General features: G+C 44.1%; 3 protein-coding genes across 7 annotated transcripts; 1 reads left to right on the top strand and 2 right to left on the bottom strand.

Moving 5' to 3' along the window:
* Positions 1–3,575: 3,575 nt before the first annotated feature.
* On the bottom strand, positions 3,576–9,474 carry LOC118291500 (kelch-like protein 22). Of its 3 annotated transcripts, XM_035619809.2 has the most exons (8): positions 8,905–9,474; positions 8,566–8,824; positions 8,118–8,283; positions 7,714–8,025; positions 7,168–7,595; positions 5,978–6,170; positions 5,576–5,809; positions 3,576–5,255 (listed from the first exon to the last, which is right to left on the bottom strand). In XM_035619809.2, the coding sequence occupies exons 2-8, from the start codon at positions 8,784–8,786 to the stop codon at positions 4,950–4,952; spliced, it is 1,860 nt and encodes a 619-aa protein (XP_035475702.1). In that variant the 5' UTR covers positions 8,787–8,824; positions 8,905–9,474; the 3' UTR covers positions 3,576–4,949. The 3 variants fall into 3 exon arrangements, with proteins under 3 accessions (XP_035475702.1, XP_035475697.1, XP_035475711.1); XM_035619804.2 differs by lacking the exon at positions 8,905–9,474 and having other exon boundaries at positions 8,566–8,897; XM_035619818.2 differs by lacking the exon at positions 8,905–9,474 and having other exon boundaries at positions 8,118–8,395; positions 8,566–8,707.
* A 1,572-nt stretch (positions 9,475–11,046) lies between these two features.
* LOC118318683 (kelch-like protein 22) lies at positions 11,047–15,256 on the top strand. Of its 2 annotated transcripts, none has more exons than XM_035648578.2 (7): positions 11,047–11,463; positions 11,966–12,131; positions 12,219–12,530; positions 12,677–13,104; positions 13,783–13,975; positions 14,146–14,379; positions 14,679–15,256. In XM_035648578.2, the coding sequence occupies exons 1-7, from the start codon at positions 11,243–11,245 to the stop codon at positions 14,982–14,984; spliced, it is 1,860 nt and encodes a 619-aa protein (XP_035504471.1). In that variant the 5' UTR covers positions 11,047–11,242; the 3' UTR covers positions 14,985–15,256. The 2 variants fall into 2 exon arrangements, with proteins under 2 accessions (XP_035504471.1, XP_047192300.1); XM_047336344.1 differs by having other exon boundaries at positions 12,219–12,518.
* A 1,117-nt stretch (positions 15,257–16,373) lies between these two features.
* On the bottom strand, positions 16,374–24,229 carry cdc123 (cell division cycle 123 homolog (S. cerevisiae)). 2 transcript variants are annotated; one of them, XM_035648600.2, is made up of 13 exons: positions 24,073–24,229; positions 23,749–23,820; positions 23,231–23,294; positions 22,956–22,988; positions 22,621–22,716; positions 22,246–22,352; positions 21,744–21,795; positions 21,503–21,578; positions 21,112–21,234; positions 20,203–20,231; positions 20,006–20,107; positions 19,722–19,859; positions 16,374–17,156 (listed from the first exon to the last, which is right to left on the bottom strand). In XM_035648600.2, the coding sequence occupies exons 1-13, from the start codon at positions 24,144–24,146 to the stop codon at positions 17,100–17,102; spliced, it is 1,023 nt and encodes a 340-aa protein (XP_035504493.1). In that variant the 5' UTR covers positions 24,147–24,229; the 3' UTR covers positions 16,374–17,099. The 2 variants fall into 2 exon arrangements, with proteins under 2 accessions (XP_035504493.1, XP_035504484.1); XM_035648591.1 differs by lacking the exon at positions 16,374–17,156 and adding an exon at positions 17,847–17,921.
* Positions 24,230–24,408: the final 179 nt, after the last annotated feature.

The raw sequence follows: 24,408 nt of genomic DNA on the forward strand, positions 1-24,408 counted from the left end.
CTCTCCCCTCTCTCTCTCTCTCTCTCTCTCTCTCTCTGTCTCTCTCGCTCTCTCTTTCTGTCTCTCTCTCTCTCCATTTCCTCTCCTCAGCCGTCAATTCACAACGAAGGTAACTATACTTCTCCTACGCAATTTCACAATAAAAGCCCGATTTACATAATGTAGTAGCATATATGCGTGAAAACAATACTTGCTCAGGTGTATAATATTATTATTATTGCTACTACAATGACTGACAGTATAAAAACCAAAAATCAATCCGAACTATGCATTTTAAACCAAATATCAAACTGCTGAAAAACATATTTAAAAAAAAAAGAAATGTAATAGACCCACAATAGATTTAATTTAGGGGATCTACAAAAATCAGTTAGTTAGTTTAATTTGTAATGGTTTAGGATATCTAACTAGACTCATTCTGACGTTTCCTGTCACGTTATGAGTTTTCAAGTAGTTTTTTAAGTGGTTTCATTGCTTTTAAGATTATATATATACAGTATATTGTTATATATATTGAGCACTTGATGCTGTTTTTGCCTATTTGATAATTGTTTATGCACTCTATCGATTCCTACACTTTGGGTAATTTTTTTTATGGTTGAATGCACTTATTGTCAGTCGCTTTGGACAAAGGCCTTCGCTGAATGAATGCAATGCAGTATATATAATTTCAATGAAATCATAGCTTAAACACAATGTACAATGAGAACAATTTCTCCTCTCCGAACTCTTTTTTATTTAACCATTAGATGCATCTAGTTCGCTGTTGGGCTTCCTAGCCTTGCCTTCTTCTACACTTTCGCGTTTCTGTTGTGCTTTTATTCTGAAGCCAACATCCCACAATGTCCCTGTACGCTGGTTACGTGTGTCTAGCTTGACGTGTGGACCAGACGCCACAGCGAAACGCCGTTAACTGCACGTTTTCAGTGTTTCAAATTCATTCATTCATTCATTCATCGTCTACCGCTTTATCCATTTGAGGGTCGCGGGGGGTTGTGTTTCAAATTCTCCACCAATAAATGTGTTTAAACTCTCTCTCTCTCTCTCTCTCTCTCTCTCTCTCTCTGTCTGTCTTTCTCGTGAACATGTCCTCACCTCAAAACTGAGCCTTATTTTGGCAATAAAGGATTTGGGAGCTGATGGGGTGCTGCTCGAGCATCCTGTCCGACTCCGCGCGCGCGCGCGTGTGTGGTCAGGGTAAATTCGCAATGCACCAACTTGCAAAAAAAAAAACAATAAGAACGACCATTCTGCATCCGTCACTATTTGGGATCCCTATACAGGATGGGCCGCGCCCGACCATGGCTCAGCAGTGACCCGGGGCGCAGCTGCACTCTCACCTGTGTGGGTTCAGCCAGCTGGGCCGCTGTAACACCTGGATTACAACGGTTCAGTTTGCAGGGGGAGCTCTGATCCCCGGACTCTGACAGCTGCGGGGGATGGGGTCAGCTCAGGCCTGTTGCTGCCCACAACACACACACACACACACACACACACACACACACACACGTGGGTAATACTGTAGGGAGAGGCAGACAGAAGCAGGGATGGAGAGGGGAGGGGAGGACAGTGTGTTGCAGCCCCATCTGCTCATGAGTATTCCGGCTGCAATCTACTGCAGCTCTTCCTCAGCAGCAATCCAGGAAAACTCCCCTCCCCCCTCCCCTCTGCTCCCATTCCCCGTTCCCTCCCCCTCCTCCCCGTCCTTTACTCTGAGTCAGCAAATCTGACCTCCTCCTGATGAAAGGTGTTAACATGGCTGCAAAGGAAGGAGGGGAGGATAAAGGAGATGGCAAAAAAAAGAAGAGAAAGAGGATGAATGTCAAGGAGATCCATAAATCATTCCGTCAGCTGGGTTATGAGCCAAAGACACAATGAAGGTCTTTTCAGTATGGCTGAGACCCATATTTACCCCCCTCCCTATCATGTCATCCAATGACTCCTTTAAAATTATACATGGGATAGTCAGTTTGACAGGTCAGATAAGACACGTACACGTCTACTACATCAGCTCATCTTGATGCAGCTCAGGTCACAGCAATGTGCCATAGGTCTTTTTTGTTTTACAGAGGAAATGTTGCCGTAAGCTCAGGAGTATATTATAAAGCAGAGGCTGGCTGGGATACTCTAAACAAAGCCACTGTCAACATAACTTCCCCTGACTTTGCCCCAAGAAGCGATAATGTCACTGGTTGATTACACCTCAGTGGGAGGTAGAGAAGAAGCTACCTCCGTTTGTTTAATTTAGCTGGTGAATACACCTATTTAACAAAGAAATGTGTTGTGTTTTACAGAGCTGTAACTCTATCATCCTATAGCATCAAAAGCTGCACCTCAACACCAGGAACTCCCCCCAGGAAGAGTACCTGAACACGCATTCAAAAATATCTGGCTTTACAGCAGCTAAATGCTAGCCTTCACCAGCTACATGATAATGTTGTCTTTCTGTGGTTTAGTGCTGGGTGGGTATCATACAGTTGATGTATCAGGGCTTTTTTTGTCCTCTGAAAACAACTGACTGCCACGTATGAGAGCTTAAGGAATCAACAACAAAACAACAGTTGAAGGCGAGAAAACCAAAACAACACGCTGAAAGATGCTAAATGTTTCACAAGAGCGCATAGGAAACAGGGTGAGTATGGGGGACAATTTTGTACCTTTGTCAAGACGAGCAAACCCTTTATAATTTGATCTATTGTTATAAAAAGACAATTATGGCACTGTTAAATGTAAGCACACTCAGTTCCCAGTTTATAACACATGTAGCTAAAACGGGTGCAGTCTAACACAAAAGCCTTGCACTGGATTGTGCTGCAGAAAGCTTTTATATTTTCCCCACTAAATTTTAGATGGTTATTCTAATGACCATTAAGTTCAATTCATACTGTGTAAAAACAAACTTCACTTTTTAAACTTCACGATGGAATTGAAGGGAATTAGAGAGTATCAACTTTAGTGAGGTGTACCAAATAAACAAGGTGACCGCTTCTACCTACAGCTAACAAAATGTGCGACACACTAATTATTTATCAGTTACATAATCATTATTATGTGATTGTTGGTTTCAGGCAGGAGTTCATCCTTAGTCTAAGTTTGTATTTACAATTTTGCCACCACAGAAGAGGTGCAAAATAACTTGACTCAACAAAATTCATACATTCCCACAGCGTTGGTTGGTTTTACACATTTGCCTGTAACTCATGGCTCATCAAGCTCATCCTCTCAGGTCAAGTCAGGATCCTGCCTCCAGGTCTGGATGGTGTTTACAGCCAGAATTAATTTTCATAATGATGACTGTAAAACATTCCCCACAGTACGTGCCCTGTATACCATTTCCCGTCCACAGCGTTTCAGCCGGGGACCTGTAACTGTTGTCGCACCAGCTCTTTCCGTCTGCCTGTAATTGCTCCATCACTCCACTGAAGAAGAAAATAAATAAATAAAATAAAAAACAAACCCCCAAAACGAACTGCCCTGTGCTGTGCAGGCACCGCTCACTTAGCCCCCGGCATAAAACCGCAATCAATTTCTAACGTGCTAGTTTACTTCACCTACCAGACTGACAGCCGAGTCGATACATGACAAGAAATTTAATGGTGTTTATTGGAGTTACAGTCGGCGGCGATGTATGATGGGAAAACAGGGGAGTCCCCGGAGCGGTCGGAGCAAAGAGTGTGTCAAAACTGCTCAGGGGAAATTGGCAGGGGGGAGAGATTGAGGGGCAGGGAAGAAAAATAAAAAGTGACCAAGTGCTCCACTGCAGCCTCATTACACCCAAACTCAGGTACAATGAAATGTGTGTGTCGACACTTTTTGTGCCAAAATGGAGATCCATTAACTAATATACACACTTATCTTCATGAATAAAATCAGTTATTCTTTACCGTGTTCGTGAATATCCCCCCTACCACCCCTTTTAAAACCCCCCAAATAATTTCCCCCCCAAATCATGGAATAACAGACAATTTGACACTGCTGAGGCCTCCCCTTGCTCGTCTCACATTACAACTGGCAAGACAGCCATTAGCAGTGTCAGAGGCAGGGAGCACATCGACAGAAAATAATTCCTCAAAGAGCCGTCAGCGTGATATGTTCATTTCACATGTTCCATTCAACTGACGCGAGAGAGCCATTACAGAAACCCAGTGTACAGCACGTACCATTACCAGGAGACGTGAGAGAAAACGGGCAGAAATATAAAGTAAACTAATAATGAGCTCAAGCAGGACAGAGGATAAAGAGTCAGTTCATGCAGAAATCCTTTTTTTAAGAAGAACTCTGTCATATCAGATAAAACTCTCGTAACACACCAATAGCGATGAATGTTTTGAATGCTCTGTCATTGAAATGAAAAAAACCATGTCCAATCAGAATGTTCGGTCCGAAGAAAATTATTGGATGAACCTGCTTACTTCCTGCTGCTGCCTCACTCTGCTCGTGCACCACAAATTGGGTGCATGACCAGTCTCCTACAAGGCAAACAAGCAAAGCTGAGCCTAAAGCTGGGAAGAGAATCAATTATGATGATGTACATAGCAATGATAAGATCAGCTATTGATTATGGGTGTATGATCTATGGATCAGCAGCCCCTTCAGTGATCAGTAAACTTAACATAGTCCAAGCAAAAGCCTTTAAGAGTGTGCAGTGGGTCATTCCGTACAACCCCAATACCGGCGCTGATAATAGAAATGGGGAAGATGCCATTGGAAATTAGAAGACATAAACTTGGTTTGAAGTATCTAATGAAACTAAAATGACAGAATGAAACACTACCAAAAAAACAAAACTACTGAGTCAACATTGGGAGTGGCACACAGTCCTGACATAAACATTGCCACAGCAATATCCTCAAACTTCTTCAGATTTAACGTGCTAATTAAAAACAAAAAAAACAAAGTGCACCCAAAGTCTCCTGTGCCCACAGACTCAGTTCATCACAGCTGCTTCACTAGTCTTCAATAGAGTCCTTGGTGCGCTGCTCCCAGCTTTGGGCCTGGGCAATGACGGAAGGAGGCATTAGCACCACGCAGGCTGCCATTCCAAGGACACGCTCCTTAAACTCGGCCTTACACTCCCACTCGTCTGCCTCGGTGTTGTACGCGTGAACGGATTTCCCCCTGTTGCCCCTGTCAATAGAGCGTCCGCCCAGGATGTAGATGCAACTGTCCAGCACAGCTACACCAGGTCCTTCATGTCCAACGGGGAGAGGGGTCATCAAAGACCAAGAATTGTCTGAGGGCTCAAAGCATGCAACCTAAAGGCAGAAAAAAACAAGTGTGTGTGTGTGTGTGTGTTGTCAAATATATTATTATTATATATACACCCGAACTGTAATAAGTAAATGCTTTTCATCTGATGAAAGCCTTCATCAGAATGTAAAATGAAGTTGGATTCGACAGACAATAACAGGTTTTCTTTTAATTGAACAAATGAATAACTCAGAGAACATATCTGTGTATAAAATCGGAAAATAACGTGAAAATCAGGAAATGGTATGAAAGAGTGTGGGACAACTGTGTGAACACTGTCTTCACTGTGCAGCATTAACACCACTGATGGCTTATTATATCATACCTTCAGGACATCATGCCGATGTCCACGCTCATTATTGCTTCCGCCAATAACATAGACGCGTCCGTTAACAGCCGCCATGCGATGCCACGCCCGCTCCACTGGCCCCTCTGCACATGCTGCCCAGTCATTTGCCGCCGGGTCAAAGCAGTATGTCTCTTTGAGGTAAGCCGATCCTTGGCGGCCACAGGTGATATATATTTTGCCACCCATCACTGCTCCAGCGTGGCCGTACACCTGGAGGGAAGGTCAGACTAGCATTTAAGGGATTTCAAGAAATGGTGAACACCTGGTTTACATGAGGAAAGTCCCCTCAACAATACTCTGAGTATGCAGCAACATCATGTGGATAGTACAAGTATTACACGCTGTTCCTGGCCATTTTTCAGTTGTGACGTCTCATACCTCTCTTTTTAGGGGCGATACAAATTCCCACTTGTTGGTGTGCGGGTCATAGCGTTCCACTGAGTCAAGTGCATGCTTATAGTCCCGCCCTCCGATCGCATAAATATGGTCGCCTACCACACACACGCAGTGGTCAGCATGCTGCTGCTGCAGGGGCTGGATGGAGCACCAGCTGTTGAGACGCGGATCATATCTGGGAAGAAGGGAAGTCTCAAAACAGCGAAGAAGAAATGTGACTGTCCAGGGTTTCAATCAGCGGCAAACAAATCTGTGCACAAAGTACATGTCGACTCAACCGAACTATGAGTTCAATGGTTGGAAGAAACAAAAACATTCTATTGGAAAAAACAGATCAGTTCACAAGTTCTGTGTAGTAGCTCCTCTTGGCTTTTGATCATATTATATGATCTTCATCAACACATGGTCCGAGATCCGTGATTCCGACTCCCTCACCACCTTTCAGTCACGCCTAAAAACCCACCTCTTTTCCTCTGCATATCCCCAGCTCCCCCCCGTTCCACTTTTATTTTATTTCTTTCTTTTTGTACCAGCGCTTTGGGTACATGAAAAGCGCTTTATAAATCAAATATATTATTATTAATATTATGGTAGTTTTTATGGATTTAAAGATGTTCACAGTTCCATTGTTCTCATAACCCTTTATTACATCTGCTTGTGAAGATCAATAGGCATGATCAAAAGCTCCAGAACAGCTATCCAAAGTCAGTTTAAAAGTGTTGTCCTCAGCCTATAAAACAAAATGTACTAAAAAGGGCAAGAGCTCAAAAAACTATCTGCTGATGAACAATCGTAGGTTATGATCGAAAACTCCAGAGCAGCTACTTAATGGATCTGCTTCTGAATACTTTTGTTTTCTCAACTTTGAGAAGGAATCGGTCAAAGAAACAACTAAAGGGGAACAGCACTTGTACTTCAACTATAAGACGATCGATCAAAAGACTGCACTCATGCCAGGTGTCTGAGGATGTCACTGTGGCCACTGGGATGCCGTGGCACTGGGATACTGTGACACTTTTCCACAAATAATTGATTAATCTAAAAGATTAACAGATTACTCAATAATGAAAGTAACTGAAAGTCATAGCCCTGAATAAATCACAAATATGAACCAACCAAGCAGTCTGGTCTGTGATCTGCAGTACTAAACAAATGTTCCAATGGGATCTCACCTCCAGCAGTGGGTCTCTGCTCGAAATTCACTGGTGTAATTGTCTCCTCCAACAAGATACACAAAGTTGTTGAGCACAGCGATGCCCTGGTTGGACATCCGGGGCGTGAGCTTTTCAGTGACAGTCCTCCACTCCCCCCAGCTCGGGTGGAAAACCTGAAACAAGTTCTCATGCTTGTCTGGGTGGGAGATAGAGGTAAACATCCCCCCAAAGCCCAGTATACAGTGCATGGTGGACCTTGGCTGGGTGAGATGACTCTGCAGGACTGGCTGCCAGATCTCCTGCTCGTGGTAACTCAAGGCAGCTGAAACGGAATCCTTCAGTGGACACTTGTTCAGTCTCCCGTGAAGTCTCTGCAATACTTGTTTCTCAATCAGGCAGAAACGCACGGCATCGACCATCCTGAGATTGTCCTTTAGGCCAGACAACTAAAAGGGAAATAAATGTAAATAAGGATGATAAAGCTTGGACAAAACTATATCATCACTGTGTATCTGATGGAGATAAAGAGGCGAGTGCAGAATGCAGACACACCTCGGGACTGACCTGCAAGTACACCTGGTCAGTTTCCACCTGTTCAGGACTGAAGTGGTAGTGAAGTGCCGCCTTGTACACCTCATACTCACTGTTCACCTGAAGCTCATCACTGCTCAGCGCTCTGAAGACTTTGTCTTGTGGCAGCTGTCGGTACACGTCGGTTCGGGACAAGGTCTGAATGTTCCTGAGGATGTAGGAGTGGACCCTGGCGTGGAGCTGCTGCAGTCCATAGAGATCAGCCAGAGCATGCACCTCTAAAATGTTGCCCTCATCCAACCAGGTGAAGAGGAATTCACAGCAGAAGCCAATGACACTCGGCAGCTGTGAAACACAAAAGGACAAAGGTCTGCTGAAAAACATCAAATACTAAACGGCTTAGTTTTGCAAAAAAAGAGAGCCAACTAATGGCTTACCTGTACAAGTGTGGCAGCTCTTAGGACTTCCTTAACACACTCCAGATCTAACTCAATCTCTGAGGTGTAGATGTAGTCAAGTATTTTTTCTATGACCATGTAGGACACACCAGGGATTGGGATCTCCTTTTGCTGTGTTTCCTCAAGGCCTCCAGCAAACATCCCCCTGGTGGAGAGTTGTTGGGTTGATGAGTTGATGTTGTTGGGTCAATTGGATGGCCCAGAGACGATTTACAGTAGTGAATATCAACCTCTCTTCCTTTTCAGGCTTCCTGTCACTTTGGATTATAAACTGCCCCATTAAGATAAAAATCTTAACGAACTTGTCAAAGATTTCACATTCTGCACTAGCTGGAAGTTCAGGTTAGTCATTACATAAGCAGGAATGAAAATACATAAAGAAAATGCAAGTCAGGCAACAATGCGACCTGTTGTGGGTGACAGTTACCTGAAATAATCACAAGAGGCTGCCAGGAGTATACGGTGGGCTTGGATGGGTCGACCCTCCACCAGCAGCACCACATCAAACAGGAGGCCACTCTGTCTGAGATCCAGCAGGCCGCCAAGGAGGCTGCGGTAATGGGCTGAACTTCCGTAGGTCTGTCGGCCCGGACGACCTGATGAGCAAAAGACTCCCCCCACTGGACTCAGCTCACCATCCTCAGCCATAGCACGAAAATCTTGAAAAATAGTGCACGAGTGGTGTGCTGGTTGGATAGTTTGAATCGCTGTTAAAAATCTTTGAGTTTGCCTCTACGGAGAATGCGATTCGGAGAGGATTCATTACCTTTTATGTGCTATGTGATCACAGGACTGTGTGTGCCTTTGGCCCTTTGATCCATGCATCATGGGGGTATATATGACAGTTACTTATTTACCGACACGCCTTTGGTATATAAGAAGGGCAAAAACAAAACAAATCGAGCAAGTATCATGCACACAACTGTAGCTTTCAGAATACTGTTACACAATAAAATACCGGCTAGCAGTCAACTTGGAATGAAATCATGTAAATAGACAGAAGACAACTCTCCAAAAACACTTTGTCATGATTCTGCCCCCATGACTTAAACTGTAAGTCTGTTTTGTTTGCTTTTGGTCCAGTCAAAACCATGGCTTTTGGAGTGGTACCCTCAATTAAAAAGTGGTTGGACACCCATGTTGCTGCTAGCCTCCAACCAACCTCCACGTCGGCTAGCATCGGCCTGCTAGGACACCACCTCGGCTTGCATTGGGGTTCCTAGTCTCCAGCTGGTCTCCACGTCGGCAGGCCTGCGGCTTGCTTGCCACCAACTGGCCTGCACGTCGGCTAACATCGGGCCTGCTAGCCTACTGCCATCTCCTGTCTGGCTGACCCCCCTCCACGTCCCCTGTCGGTGGGCCAACCGACACATCCCTCATCGGTGGTCTGGCCGAGCCCTGCTCCTGGCCTTCAGTCGGTGGGCCGATCGACACTTCCCTAGTCGGTGGTCTGGCCGATCGCTGCTCCTCGTCTTCAGTAGGTGGGCTGATCGACACATCCCTCGTCGTTGGTCTGGCCGACCTCTGCTCCTCGTTGCCAGTCGGTGGGCCGATTGACACATCCCTCGTCGGTGGTCTGGCCGACCCCTTCTCTTCTCCAGTGGGTGGGCTGATCGACACATCCCTTGCCGACCTCTGCTACTCGTCACCAGTCGGTGGTCCGATCGACACATCCCTTGTTGGTGGTCTGGCCTACCCCTCCTTGTGTCCTGTCGGCCATCCGGCCGACCCCAGCTCCTGGTTTCCAGCTGGCGGACTGGCTGGAGTGGGGGGCCTACTTACACATCCCTCGTCGGTGGTCCCAGAGTTTGACTATGCCTGTCTGCCAGGCCTCTGGGCCTTCCCCCCAAATTGCTTAGCCTGCCTGCATAGGCTCCGGGCCGTCCCCAGAACTGCTACGTTTCCTGCCCGGCCTCCGAGGTGTCCCCCAAGAACTGCAACTTCTACCTACCCGGCCTCCGAGCCGTCCCCCAGAACTTCTTTGCCTACCTGCACAGCCACCCGACCTCCAGTTCATCCTGAACCCTCCAGCAGAGCCCCTGTCCAGTTTTTCTCTGAGATGTTTTGTTTACCCCTGGATCCCTCCTCAGGACCCCCTCCACTCGTCCTGCTCAGTGTTCCCTTTTTTTTTGTTCGGCTGTCTGGTATTCGGCCCTTAAGAGGGGGGTACTGTTATGAACCTGCCCCATGACCTTTGTTGACTCTTAAAGTCTTTTTGTTTTTCTTCATGGACAGTTCTTCTTGCTTGTGGATTTTGATTTGATTATTCCCTTGTAGTACTTTTCCTTGTGTATCCATTATTTTAGTTTCTTGATCCCTTGTTGTTGGTTTCTGTTTTATTTTGAAGTAATGTTCCTTGTGTTTCCGCACTTTCTCTTTCCGTGTCTTTTGTCTGTTCACTTTACTTTGCCTGTGTCTCCTGCCCCTGTGATTGTTTGCAACTGTTCCTAATGTGTCTCACCTGTTTTCCATTTCCCCCCGCCCACCTTGTGTCTATTCTGTCTCTGTGTTGGTTTGTCTGTGATTCCTGCACTGTGATTTTGCCCCCAACCTGTTACCTGTGATTCCTGCCCTGTGATTTTCCCCCAGTCTGTGATGTTTGCTTTTCTGTTCTGTGATTCCTTTTGCTACATTCGTGGACACTCTGAGTTGGATTTTGTTTTACCATGTAAGTCTGGTTTGTTTTTTGTTTATTAAAACTATTATTTAAATTGCCCTCTGCATTTGGGTCCAGTTCCTGCATAACCCTGACACACTTACTGCTAAATAAAAAGACTAACAGATTGCATAGAGGCATGGCCATTTTTATTTATCTTGATTAGTGAGTTACTGTCATATATACCCCCCATGATGCATGGATCAAAGGTTCAAAGGCACACACTCCTGTGATCACAGCACAACAGGTAGTGAATCCTCACTGAATCGCATCTTTTGAATTATAGCAGACACTCGGTTGCTTGACCAAATTTAAAAATACAATACAATTCCCGAACCCGGAGTTCTTATCGGACTCCCTACAGCGATTCAAAACATCCAACCAGCATACAACTTGTGGACTTTTTTTCAAGATTAAAGCGCTGAAACCTGAACTCCAGTATCGTGCTATGGCTGAAGACAGAGAGCTGAGTCCAGTGGGGGGAGGCGCTTGCTCATCCGGCCGTCTGTGCCGACAGACCTATAGAAGTTCAGCCTATTTTCACAGCCTCCTTGGTGGCCTGCTGGATGTCAGACAGAGTGGCATCCTGTTTGATGTGGTGCTGCTGGTGGAGGGTCGACCCATCCAAGCCCACCGTATACTCCTGGCAGCCTCTTGTGATTATTTTAGGTAACTGTCACCCACAACAGGTTGCATTGGTGCCTGACTTGCATTTTATTTATTCGCTTCCAAAATGGAAGAAGATGTGTCTCTTGCATTGTGCTGGTAAACCAAAGCCCTACGTTGGTAGGTAGCCCTGCAATCTCATTATGATGCTAAAAGTAGGTAAAGACACAGCACAAAATTTCTTCTATGTGCTTCTGTACCAGCAATAAAAACTGAAGGTCAATATAGTCGACACGGATTTGGTCAAAAGCATATGAAGGATTTGTTATGGGTAAAGAAATCTCAACACCAGGAGCATTTTGTATTTTTATTTTTTAAGTTGATTCCTCTGTTTAACATGAGCCATTTTCTTTTAGTTTTTTGTCTTTATGGTGCAGTTTATAATACAAAATGACAGGAAACCTGAAGAGGATAAGAGGTTGATATTCACTACCGTATATCATCTCTGGGCCGTCCAAATGACCCAACATTACACTAACTCATCAACCCAACAACTCTCCACCAGGGGGATGTTTGCTGGAGGCCTTCAGGAAACACAGCAAAAGGAGATCCCAATCCCTGGTGTGTCCTACATGGCCATGGAAAAAATACTTGACTACATCTACACCTCAGAGATTGAGTTAGACCTGGAGTGTGTTAAGGAAGTCCTCAGAGCTGCCACACTTGTACAGGTAAACCATTAGTTGGCTCTGTTTTGCAAAATAAGATGATTAGTATTTGATGTTTTCAGCAGACCTTTGTCCTTTTGTGTTTCACAGCTGGAGAGTGTCATTGGCTTCTGCTGTGAATTCCTCTTCGTCTGGCTGGATGAGGGCAACATTTTAGAGGTGCATGCTCTGGCTGATCTCTATGGACTGCAGCAGCTCCACGCCAGGGTCCACTCCTACATCCTCAGGAACATTCAGACCTTGTCCCTAACCGACGTGTACCGACAGCTGCCACAAGACGAAGTCTTCAGAGCGCTGAGCAGTGACGAGCTTCAGGTGAACAGTGAGAACGAGGTGTACGAGGCGGCACTTCACTACCACTTCAGTCCTGAACAGGTGGAAACTGACCAGGTATACTTGCAGGTCAGTTTCAAGGTGTGGCTGCATTCTGCACCCGCCTCTTTATCTCCATCAGATACACAGTTTACTGAGCAAGAAAGGGGATTGTGATTGATCATAAAATTTTGTCCAAGCTTTATCATCCTTGTTAACATTTACTTCCCTTTTAGTTGCCTGGCTTAAAGGACAATCCAAGGATGGTCAATGCCGTGCGTTTCTCCCTGATTGATAAAAAAGTATTGCAGAGACTGCACGGCAGACTGAACCAGTGTCCACTGAAGGATTCCGTTTCAGTTGCCTTGAGTTACCATGAGCAGGAGATCTGGCAACCCGTCTTGCAGAGTCCTCTAACCAAGCCAAGGTCCACCTTCCATTGTATATTGGGCTTTGGGGGGAGGTTTACCTCTATCTCCCACCCAGACAAGCACAAGAACTGGTTTCAGGTGTTCCACCCAAGCTGGGGGGAGTGGAGGACTGTCCCTGGAGCAGTCTCGCCCCAAATGTGCAACCAGGGCATCGCTGTGCTCAACAACTTTGTGTATCTTGTTGGAGGAGACAATAACACCAGTGGATTTCGAGCAGAGACCCGCTGCTGGAGGTGAGATCCCCTGGGGACATTTGTTTAGTTCAGCAGAACACAGACCAGACTGCTTGGTTGGTTCATATTGTGATTTATTCGAGGCTACAGGTCCCAGTGCCCACAATGACATCCTCAGACACATGACATTAGTGTAGTCTTTTGTTTGATAGTGTAATAGTTGAAGTACAAGTGCTGATTCCCCTTTAAATGTTTCTTTGACCATTCAGTTTCAGAGTACATCCATTTAGTAGCTGCTATGAAGTTTTTGATCATGTCCTATAATTATTCATCAGCAGATTGTTTTCTTAGCCCATTTTAGTTTTTGGAAACAACAGCAATCTCACTGCATTTGATAGCTGTTCTTGAGCTTTTGATTATACCTATTGATCTTCACAAGCAGATGCAATAAAGGGCTCTGAGAACAATGGAACTGTGAACATCTTTAAATCCATTAAAACTCCCATGTATTGATGAAGATCATGTAATATGATCAAAATCCAAGAGGAGCTACTTCACGGAACTTGTGGTGAACTTATCAGTCTTTTCCAATAGAATATTCTTGTTTCTTCCAACCACTGAACTCATAGTTCGGTTGAGTCGACATGTGCTTTGTGCACAGATTTGTTTGCTGCTGACTGAATTCCTGGACAGTCACATTTCTTCTTCGCTGTTTTGAGACTTGTCCGTTCTTCCCAGATATGATCCGCATCACAACAGCTGGTGCTCCATTCAGCCTCTGCAGCAGCAGCATGCTGACCACTGCGTGTGTGTGGTAGGCGACCATATTTATGCTATTGGAGGTCGGGACTATAAGCATGCACTGGACTCAGTGGAACGCTATGACCCGCACACCAACAAGTGGGAATTTGTATCCCCTCTAAAAAGAGAGGTATGAGACGTCACAACTGAAAGATGACAAGGATCAGCATGTAATACTTGTACTATCCACATGACGTTGCTGCATACTCACCTGAGCATTGTTGAGGGGACTTACCTCATGTAAACCAGGTGTTCCGGTTTGTTGAAATCCCTTAATTGATAGTCTGACCTTCCTTGCAGGTGTACGGCCACGCTGGAGCAGTGACGGGTGGCAAAATATATATCACCTGTGGCCGCCGAGGATCGGCGTACCTCAGAGAGACCTACTGCTTTGACCCGGCGGCAAATGACTGGGCAGCATGTGCAGAGGGGCCAGTGGAGCGGGCGTGGCATCGCATGGCGGCTGTTAACGGACGCGTCTATGTTATTGGGGGAAGCAATGATGAGTGTGGACATCTGCGTGATGTCCTGAAAGTATGATATAATAAGTCATCAGTGGTGTTAATGCTGCACAGTGAAGAGTGTTCACACAGTTGTCCCATGCTCTGTCCTGTTTTTCACGTTATTTTACAATTTTATACATTGATATGTTCTCTGCGTTTATCATTTGATCAATTAAAAAAAACATTTTATTGTCTGTTGAATCCAACCTCATTATACATAATGATTAAGCTTTCATGAGCTGAAAAGCATTTAGTCATTACAGTTTGGACAGTATTTTTATTAATTAATACCCCCCACTCACACTTGTTTTTTTTTTTTTCTGCCTTTAGGTTGCATGCTTTGTACCGTCAGCCAATTCTTGGTCTTTGATGACCCCTCTTCCCGGTGGACATGAAGGACCTGGTGTAGCTGTGCTGGACAGTTGCATCTACATCCTGGGCGGACGCTCTATTGACAGGGGCAACAGGGGGAAATCCGTTCACGCGTACAACACCGAGGCAGACGAGTGGGAGAATGAGGCAGAGTTCAAGGAGTGTGTCCTTGGAATGGCAGCCTGCGTGGTGCTCATGTCTCCTGCTGTGATCGCCCAGGCCCGGGGCTGGGAGCAGCGCACCAAGGCCTCATGGGTAGACTAGGAGGACTCTAGTGAGGACTAGTGAAGCAGCTGTGATGAACCGAGTCTGTGGGCACTCGAGACTTTTGATGCACTTTTTCTTTTTAAATCAGCATGTTAAATCTGAAGTTCTTTCAGGAAATTGTTGTAGCAATGTTTATGGCAGCACCATGTTCTTTTTTGCATGTTGACCACTTTGAGTGCCTCTGAAACAAAATGTCATTTGGGATCTCTGCACACTTTTAGTCACCTCTCAAATTTTATCACACTGCGACCGTGAATCCCTGCCTGATCAAATGCTAATGCTTCTGTAGCTGGTTTTTGTGGCGTCAGATGAATTATTAATTTCTGAAAAGTAAAGCTTTTCATTATATGATTTAGTTTGCATCTCCAACATATCAGCAACTGTTTATTGCATTGAACTACAATTGACTTATCACATCCAAATTATTGATATAGTTCGACATTTAAATATTGTGGCTTTTTTTTGTGGCCACACATAAATCTGTGTTATGAGGTGTATTTGTATGTTTCTCTGTGTATGTTTTTATGGAGATGAACCTTGGATATTGTTCCTCAGATGTCACAGTTTGTTGCAAAGACAATGTTGAACTGATTTTGCGTTCGTCCCTGGAAGATGAAGCACTGGTGCCACAGGATGTAGACCCCAACTCACATGATGGTGCCATGTCTGTGGATAAAGCACGACGAAGAGACGTTGTACAATATTGTTTTGAAAACGTTCACTGTTAACGTATGTAAAGTATTAAAATATATACGTTATAAAATTGTTTGTTCTTTTGTATTTTCATTCCTGCTCAAATGAAATGCTTTCACTGTGCTTGTGTACCAGCAATAACAACTGATATGTCAACACGGATTTGTTATGGGAACAAATCTCAGCACCAGGAGCATTTTGTATTTTACTTTTTTGAGTTGATTTCCTCTGCTATTTTCTTTTAGCTTTTAGTCTTTATGGGGCAGTTTATAATACAAAGTCAAAGAAAACCTGAAAGGAAGAGAGGTTGATATTCAGTACTGTATAACGCCTCTGGACCGTCCAACCGGCTACTTGCACAACCATTTCCGAGGTTGTACTTAGTACTGCTTACAGCTGAATGTAAAACATTACCCACAGTATGTGACCTGTATACCATTTCCCGTCCACAGCGTTTCAGCCGGGGACCTGTAACTCTTGTCACACCGGCTCTTTCTGTCTATCTGTAATTGCTCAATCACTCCACCGAAGAGGAAAATAAATAAAATAAAAGCAAACCCCCAAAACAAACTGTCCTGCGCTGTGCAGGCGCTGCTCATTTAGCCCCGGGCATAATGAGAGCCTGCATAAAAAAGCGCAATCAATTTCTAAAATGCTAGTTTACTGCACCCACCAGACTGACAGCCGAGTCGATACATGACAAGAAATTTAATGGTGTTTTTTGGAGCAACAGTCGGCGGTGATGTATGATGGAAAACAGGGGTGTGTCAAAACTGCTCAGGGGAAATCTGGCAGGGAGGAGAGATTGAGGGGCAGGGAAGAAAAATTAAAAGTGACTAAGTGATGAACGGTTTTAGTGTTGAATAAAAAAATCCACTGCAGCCTCATTAGACACAAACTCAGGTACAAAGAAATGTGTGTCGATGACTAGTTCATTTTCAACCCAGACACACTTTTTGTTCCATAATGGATATACATTAACTTATATACACACTTATCTTGATGAATAAAATCAGTTATTCTTTACAGCGTTAGTGAATACTTCCCCCCCTAAAAGTTTCCCCCAGAAATGGAATAACAGACAATTTGACACTGCTGAGGCCTCCCTCTGCTCGTCTCACATTACGACTGGCAAGACAGCCATTAGAAGTGTCAGAGGCAGGGAGCACGTTGACAGAAAAGGATTCCTCAGAGCCGCTAGCGCAATCCGTTCATTTCACATGTTCCATTCAACTGACGCGAGAGAGCCATTACAGAAACCCCGTGTACAGCACGTACCATTACCAGGAGTGCGTGAGGGAAAACGGGCAGAAATATAAAGAAAAATAATAATGAGCTCAAACAGGACAGAGGGTAAAGAGTTACTTCATGCAAAAATCATTACATGGAGGACTGTTGTCAGGTTTCAGGGGAACCGTGTCACTGAGGAGCATTCTCCTCCTCTTCCACCTCCAACTCTTCCTGCTGGCTTTTCTTCTGAGGAAAGGAAGAGAAAAAAAGAGGAGAAGAAAATTTAAGTAATAGCCTGTCTCAATTCTATATATTCGATTGTAATTATTACCATGTTCGTGTATTAACTGGATTCACACTCGACGACTTTTGACTGAATTCAGATTTTGACGATGAAATTCATGGACTCTCTGGTCAAACAGCCAATTCTATTGCCAGACAAGAATTTCAACACCACCAAATGATTTTGCCAAACTCTGTATGATTTACGTTCAATGTCAACGTGTTTTTTTTACATTCTTGTCGTCTTTTCTACAATAATCATGATTTCAGTTCTGATTGATACAGTGAAACTGTGGTTACCTGGAGTTCCCTCTGAAATGACACTTTTATTGATCACTGGAGACAGGCACTGTGATTCATGCAGCTATGTTGTTGCTACGAACATCCGAAGAACAAGCGACCAGATATTCTTCATAAAATGATGTGATTGTGCCAACACAAATGTTTAATGCTTAAATTTGCCCTGGAGTTCACAATTATGAAGTCACAGCTCACAAACTAAGAGCTATGTCTTCTGAATTTCATCAACCTTGTCTGTACATGTTTTAAATTGTGACCTGCCAGGGGACTGCAGATGTAAATTAGCCCCAGGCTAACTCTGGTACGATGCATCAAATGTATACATTAAAATTTAAAGTTAAAATAATGAATGAATGAATGTGCTGTCCATCAATTGTTATCTGTGAATACCTCGTGCATGAGCAAGTCAGTTGAATCAAGCTCGGAGGTCTGCCACCGAAAAAACAAACGATACAGAGGGGCAATGAGTGAATGTAAAGACATTATTCTGCTAAAGAAGAATAGGATAATAGCTGTAAGATTGTGGATAAATTGTGGTTATGGCAAATAAACTACACAACTACAAAACCTGGCCATTTGGGCTCTTCTTGTTATTTTTACAATCAGTGTTGCCATAACGCATTTACTCTAACCATGGGAATGTGTGTTACATCACACGTGTCTTTGTGCACTGGATGAGATGAACCACTCGACAGGGAACTTTTAATTACAACTTTGAATTGGGTGTAGCAACTATACAACTCCTCTCTAGTCTATTGAAAGACAGGGCTTTCGCAAACATCCTTTCCACCCCGGGTCACCCAACACATACCAGGACAACAGCCGCTCACCGGTAACTCTTTTACTGAGAACGAAGACAAAACATCAACCAACTGAAATGCAGTGTGACACAGCCAAATGTCTACAGCGTCATCTTCATGAATTAGTCTCATGTTCCGAAACAAATCAGAAAGAAAATTGAACCATCAGGGGCCGAGCAGTCAAATTTATATTATAATTGTCAATAAAACAGTAAGCTAAGTGAGTAGTCCCAGAGCATCAACGTCAGGGATGTTTTACAAGTGGAATTATTACTGTGTCAGGCACGATCAAGCAAGACAACAGCAAACAACCGCTTGATGTAACATGAGGTCCTAGCTACAGGTCCCGACAGCCGAGTTCAATTTAAGTTTGAGAGAAACATACTCGGTGTATAATCTGTGAAACAATACTCTTCTCGAAAAAAATGCGTGAGATCTAAAGACCCCCCCCCCCATTTATTTAGTATCTGAATGAGTGACGAACAGGATCTGAGAACCAAGTCAAGAGGAGAACACAACTACTCCGCCCGAGAGCTATTTTAACGTCCAACCTCAGCACCAAATCCCCCCACAACCCCCCCTCTCCCACATCTAGGCCTGCCTGTCAGCAATTAAGACCTGGATGCAACACAACTTCCTGAAACTCAACAGCGACAAAACAGAATTCCTCCTCATCGGCTCCAAATCCATAACCCCACACTCACCATCGACGGCACCACTGTCTCCCCATCTCCCCAGGCCCGCAACCTTGGCGTAATTTTCGACTCCACCCTCTCCCTTGAACCCCATATCCGCCACATAGTCAAAAACTCCTTCTTTCACCTCCGTAACATCGCCAAGATCAGACCCCCACTCACATTCCCCGCCGCCGAACGACTCATCCACGTCTTTATCTCCTCCCGTTTAGATTATTGTAACTCACTCACCCGTCTCATCACCCACACCAAATCCTGGCACCACATCACCCCAGTCCTAAAACAACTCCACTGGCTCCCCGTCTCCCACCGAATCACCTTTAAGGTCCTGGTCCTCACCTTCATACCCCTCCACCATCCTGCTCCCCAATACCTCACTGATCTCCTCTCCCCCTACCAACCCACACGGTCCCTCAGATCCACCTCTGCCGGTCTCCTCTCCACCCCCAAAACCAACCTCCGCAGCTTTGGGGATAGAGCTTTCTCCAGGGCTGCTCCCAGGCTGTGGAACTCCCTCCCCCAAGAGATCCGTGACTCCGACTCCCTCACAACCTTTCAGTCACGCCTTAAAACCCACCTATTCTCCTCTGCATATCCCTAGCCCCCCCCCCCACCCTCCCCCATTACACTTTCTTCTCTTCTGTTTTTTTTTTCTTGTTTTGTCTTGTTTTGTATGAGTGCTTTGGGTATCCGAAAAGCGCTTTATAAACTCAATATATTATTATTATTATTACCAGTTTGAGGAAGTCGATGAGCTTGTAAGCGTCTTCTCCGGTGGAGAGTTCCAAAAAGTCCCGCGGGATCCTGTAGCTCAGACAGGGACTGGGCTGCACCGTCACCTCACTGGTGGTGTGGCGGAACGCCGGGCCCTCCTGCACACATACAGAACAGATGCGTTGTACAGATTAGGAAACTGCCTGAAGTTTTAAATTATGTATGCTCAGGACTCAAATAACAAACAGACAATGAATCAAAGAAATACATCTGTTGTGGTAAAAGATGTTTGGTGGTGGTCGACCTGCTGGTTGGCGACTTCTCCAGACGTCAGCTCCTCCCAGCTGAACAACAGCGAGTCGGTCACCTCTCCGAACGGGTTCAGGTCGATCAGCCACACCCTTCCCTGCAACACACACACAAGAAATGTGAGTGAGAAGTGTTTTCAAAGGGGCGAGTATGAAAACTTATTTCTAAAACATAATTCACGAGTGTGCTTACCTGACTGTCTCTGTAGATGTCAAACACAACTGCAAAAATAGAAGGAATTTACAATCAACCACTGCACATCCAGTAACTTAACATGTGCATTACTCTCTCAGCTAGTTTCACTAAGACAAAGCACAATTTTAAACTGTTAATGCTGCCTTAAATCTTAAACATTCAATCAATCTTTTCCCTGCATTTTCTCCTGCCTCCACAACCCGTTTACAAAAGGTTTTTACGCGGTTTAAATATCTGAAAACGACCAGATTATTTGTCGTGTAACAACAGTATCCCTAATGACTCCAACAAAACGAGAATTTTAATCAAGTTAACAGTCCATTTGATTTGGTCGCCTGTCAGCTGGCGTCATATCAACCTTAGTGTGTGTCTGTCAGTGTTGTGTTTAACTTTCAGATGTTTAAAAATGTACTTTTTATCCAGGTTTGAATCTATATTTTTATGATTTAAGATCTTGGTTGTTTTAACCAGATGAAGGATTTCAGTCACTGGACGTCTGGATCTTTGAGTGATCCGAGAATCAATCAGCAGCTCTGCTTGTGCCCACCAGATTTTTTTTTTTTTTATCAAGTATTTTTACCAGATTCAATCTCCCTTTCTTTTGGAGAAGACGAGGTAATCCCACCCCCCGGTAAAAAACCTAAAGAACGATGAACACTGAAGGAATCCCAACAGGGACAAGCTGACTACAATAACAACAATGATGGTGAAGACAGCCACTCCCATGATCCCACGCTACTCTGTCTATTGTTGTGATTTCGATCGAGCGACCCCCCCGCCGTCAAACGTTACGCATTGTGAATGTTTCATGATTCCTTAAAAAGTAAAAAGTTGATAGTGTCGTGGAAATTCAGATTACAGATAGAAGGCGTGGGGGAAAAAAAGAAAAGGGATGGTGGTGCTCACAATCTTCGTCCAGGAAGTTGTACTGAATGTGCTGGCTGAAGAACTCCTGTATGGCCTGACAGGTCTGCTCTTCCTGCTTGAAGACGTGCTGGTAATACTGAGTGTAGTCTCTCTGGCAGATGGCTGGGAGATTGGACAGATAGAACATCAGTTGAACTGAAACTGAATCTCATAACCTTATTCTAAATGACATGTGCTGCTAGTTCCCCATTTAAAATTATTTAAGTTTTCAGTCAACAGTTCTCTCTCGCTGTTCCGTGCGACCCAGCCCATTCTCCCTCACCAGCCGACTTGGCAGCTCACAATGTAAAGTAAGACAGAGATGCAATAGTGTCTTTGGTCAATGACATTTCACTGATGATCCCAGTGAGTGTGAGAGGAGGATCTTTACCGATCAGTTTGTTTTCTTTGACGAAGCAGCGGAACTCTCCACCGGGAATCAGCTCGCTCCACTTTCTCAGGACCAGCTGTGGACATATGATAACAGGAGTGAAAAAATCCATAAGGTGTGGGGGTGTGTATAATATTTGTGAGGAAAATAAAAAAATAAATGATGGTAAACTAAATCATCTTATATATATATATATATATGCTAACGTGATATGTATAGTTTGATTTTTAGTTTTTTATACCTCATAGTTGATGACAGGATCTGGGGAATCCTGGTCACTACACTGACGGAATCTGCAAATTAAGAAATTAATGAAGATTACAAATGCAAAGAACAATCTATAAATAAAATAAAATAAGTGCTATGTAGCATCACAAGGGTAAAGAAAAGTATCAGGGCCAGGCATAAGAAAAAAAATGAAGAGGAAGATTTTTTTAATTTTGAAAAAAGTAAGAGACTTGTCACGTAGCCAGCATTGTCCTGGCGGTACATTTTGGCTCACCGTCTCAGGTCATGTGCACTTCAGATCATGTTTTTCTTGGAGGACAGTTTGAAATTGTGTTTTCCCTTTATCATTGTGGATTTGAGTACAGGCTGTTGCCAATAGGCAAATAAAATTATAGTGTGAATGGTTATCAACACTATCTGAAGCCACTGCTAATGCAGAATAATTTGAGGTGTTTATGTGTGTGTGTGTGTGTGTGTGTGTGTGTGTGTTGGTGTTGTTTGATAGCAAGGCTTACGGCTGTGTGAGGTCGTGGGTGATGAAGTCCGAACTTTTGAAGAGCAGAAATATATCACTGAGGCTGTCACACTGAAGGGAACTGTTCAGAGCAATCCAGTTAGCATCCTGGAAACGAGAGAGAGACATACACACGTTAAGTTATGCCTCAGTCCTTTATGTTGGCAGTGGTGCACAATTCTTAAGTTAAAATTGAACATAAATTAACAGCGGTTTTAGCTGACAAACAAATTTCTTATGCTGCAAATGAGAGAAGAAACACTTGTCTGCTAAGCTAAACACTTTGGGTTCTCAAGCTGAGGAAAGCAAACAGTTTCTTTTTTGAATGTAATGCAATTTTCCATTTTTCATAAAGCAGCCGGGGGCAGCGTTTCACCCGAGGAGCGCTCCAGTTGAGTTTGGGAAAGATGCGGCCACCCAGGGAATTTATCGCCTCCAGCACTTTAGAGGTGAATTCTGGGAACTCGGGAGCCTGGCAGACACACACACGTTGTTGCATTATTTTATTATGTAGATGTCACAAGCATGAAGGTTGATGATAAAACACTCATTTCAATTGTAAAAACCAGAGAGAGAAGACTTTCAGACCAATTCAAACTGAGTTTTAAGGCATCAAAGGAAATATATCAGGTCAGAAATACATTCAACATTAGTGTTGGGTCTGAAGGACCCAGACAGTGGATTTCAGCAAGAAACTACTAATGTCCTTACTGTGACAGTGGTGGTTGTCTCATCATCTGACCACTAGATGGGAGTAGAGAAGAAGAAAAATTATTAGGGAAAATGATTCAATGATTCGGGTCAAATTCCACTGGTCATCCAAAGAATAGGAATATTTGTGTGAGTCAAATGGAAAAGTTTAATATTTTTTTCTGACCCTGAACTGGAGAAACAATGACACATTTCCTTTTTTTAACACGTGAGAATTATGAAACAGGACAAACAGTGAAAAGAGCCTCCAGGTGGAGAGAGGCCACCTCAGATACCTGAATGTCTTCCTCTGCATCCGAGTCGTTGTTGTTAGTTTGTGTCTGCTGTGTGTTGTGGTCACTGGAGAGAAGAAGAAAAAACAACAAAAACAGAGAGGGGCCAGTCAATTTAGCAGCTGCGTCACAGGCCAGACAAACATTAAACCGATTCAGGAGAAACAAAACAGTTCTTAGGATCTTGATGTGCATATAATGTGGATTTTTTTAGAAGATGAACGGACAAAATTGGTAGTGTGACCTTTAACAGACAGACGCGTAACATCACTTCCCTGCGACACACAACCCCGCAGCATATTTGCACTGATGCTTCTGAAAACACAGACGGTCACCTGACTCCTATTCAAATACTAAAGGAGGAGCAGCACCACCCCAGAAACTGCACAAACCTCACTAGGAATCAGTCTACACAATGTTTAAGATATGTCATTTAAGCCATGCAATCGTTTGTATTTACACAACGAGTGTGTGTGTGTGTGTGTGTGTGTGCGCGTGTGTGTGTGTGTGTGTCCACATACCTCCCAGAGACTACCAGTGTCCCATCGTCCAGTAAATAATCTATTACATTCTGAGGCAGTGGGAGAATCAGACTGCAAATAGAAAGATGTGAGTTACGCATATGGATACTGTAATAATAGTAGATGAACTAACAGACAACACAGGGATGTAAACACAGTTATTCAGTGATACACACGGCGAGGATTAAGGACAGTCGCGCTGAGAGGACGGCAACAGTATCTGTCTCTGCCAGCCAACGTTCCCCGTCGGCGCACTGTGGATGTGTTCTACCGTAATAGCAGCAACAATGTTATTTCTCCCGATTATCTGAACAAACGGTTTACCTTTTAATCGTATGTTTCTTGAAAATCGGATACCAAACCGAAAACTGACAGTTGACAACTTGCTCCTTCTTCATGCTGCAATATCCTGTAATGAGACGGTGTCCATCGGTAAATATCGTCCGAACCCCGGAATGTTTTCCTGAGGCTCTACGAAGCATTTTCATCGGGCACACTGCGCGGTAATGTTTTTTTTTAATTATATGTTTGAATGACACTTGTAATTAGTGAAGGAAACTGATTTTATTACTGAAATGATGTGATAAATCTGTGTTTTCAGGCGGGGAAGTCATTTGGAGGTGCACATGTGGGCGTTGCCGATGCAAAATACCCCGCTGA

This window comes from Scophthalmus maximus, chromosome 12 (genome assembly GCF_022379125.1).
Source record: "Scophthalmus maximus strain ysfricsl-2021 chromosome 12, ASM2237912v1, whole genome shotgun sequence".
In the NCBI taxonomy this organism is placed as follows: domain Eukaryota; kingdom Metazoa; phylum Chordata; class Actinopteri; order Pleuronectiformes; family Scophthalmidae; genus Scophthalmus; species Scophthalmus maximus.

Excerpts from the sequence above, each read along its gene's own strand:
- LOC118291500 (XM_035619809.2), bottom strand. The coding sequence starts at position 8,786 with ATGGCTGAGGATGGTGAGCTGAGTCCAGTGGGGGGAGTCTTTTGCTCA. Across the intron at positions 8,284-8,565 it reads GCCTCTTGTGATTATTTCAG|GGGGATGTTTGCTGGAGGCC; the intron begins GTAACTGTCACC and ends ACTCTCCACCAG. Across the intron at positions 5,810-5,977 it reads TATCGCCCCTAAAAAGAGAG|GTGTACGGCCACGCTGGAGC; the intron begins GTATGAGACGTC and ends CCTTCCCTCCAG.
- LOC118318683 (XM_035648578.2), top strand. The coding sequence starts at position 11,243 with ATGGCTGAAGACAGAGAGCTGAGTCCAGTGGGGGGAGGCGCTTGCTCA. Across the intron at positions 12,132-12,218 it reads GAGCTGCCACACTTGTACAG|CTGGAGAGTGTCATTGGCTT; the intron begins GTAAACCATTAG and ends TGTGTTTCACAG. Across the intron at positions 14,380-14,678 it reads ATCTGCGTGATGTCCTGAAA|GTTGCATGCTTTGTACCGTC; the intron begins GTATGATATAAT and ends TTCTGCCTTTAG.
- cdc123 (XM_035648591.1), bottom strand. The coding sequence starts at position 24,146 with ATGAAGAAGGAGCAAGTTGTCAACTGTCAGTTTTCGGTTTGGTATCCG. Across the intron at positions 20,232-21,111 it reads CAACTTCCTGGACGAAGATT|TTGTGTTTGACATCTACAGA; the intron begins GTGAGCACCACC and ends CTATTTTTGCAG. Across the intron at positions 20,108-20,202 it reads ACATCTACAGAGACAGTCAG|GGAAGGGTGTGGCTGATCGA; the intron begins GTAAGCACACTC and ends TGTGTGTTGCAG.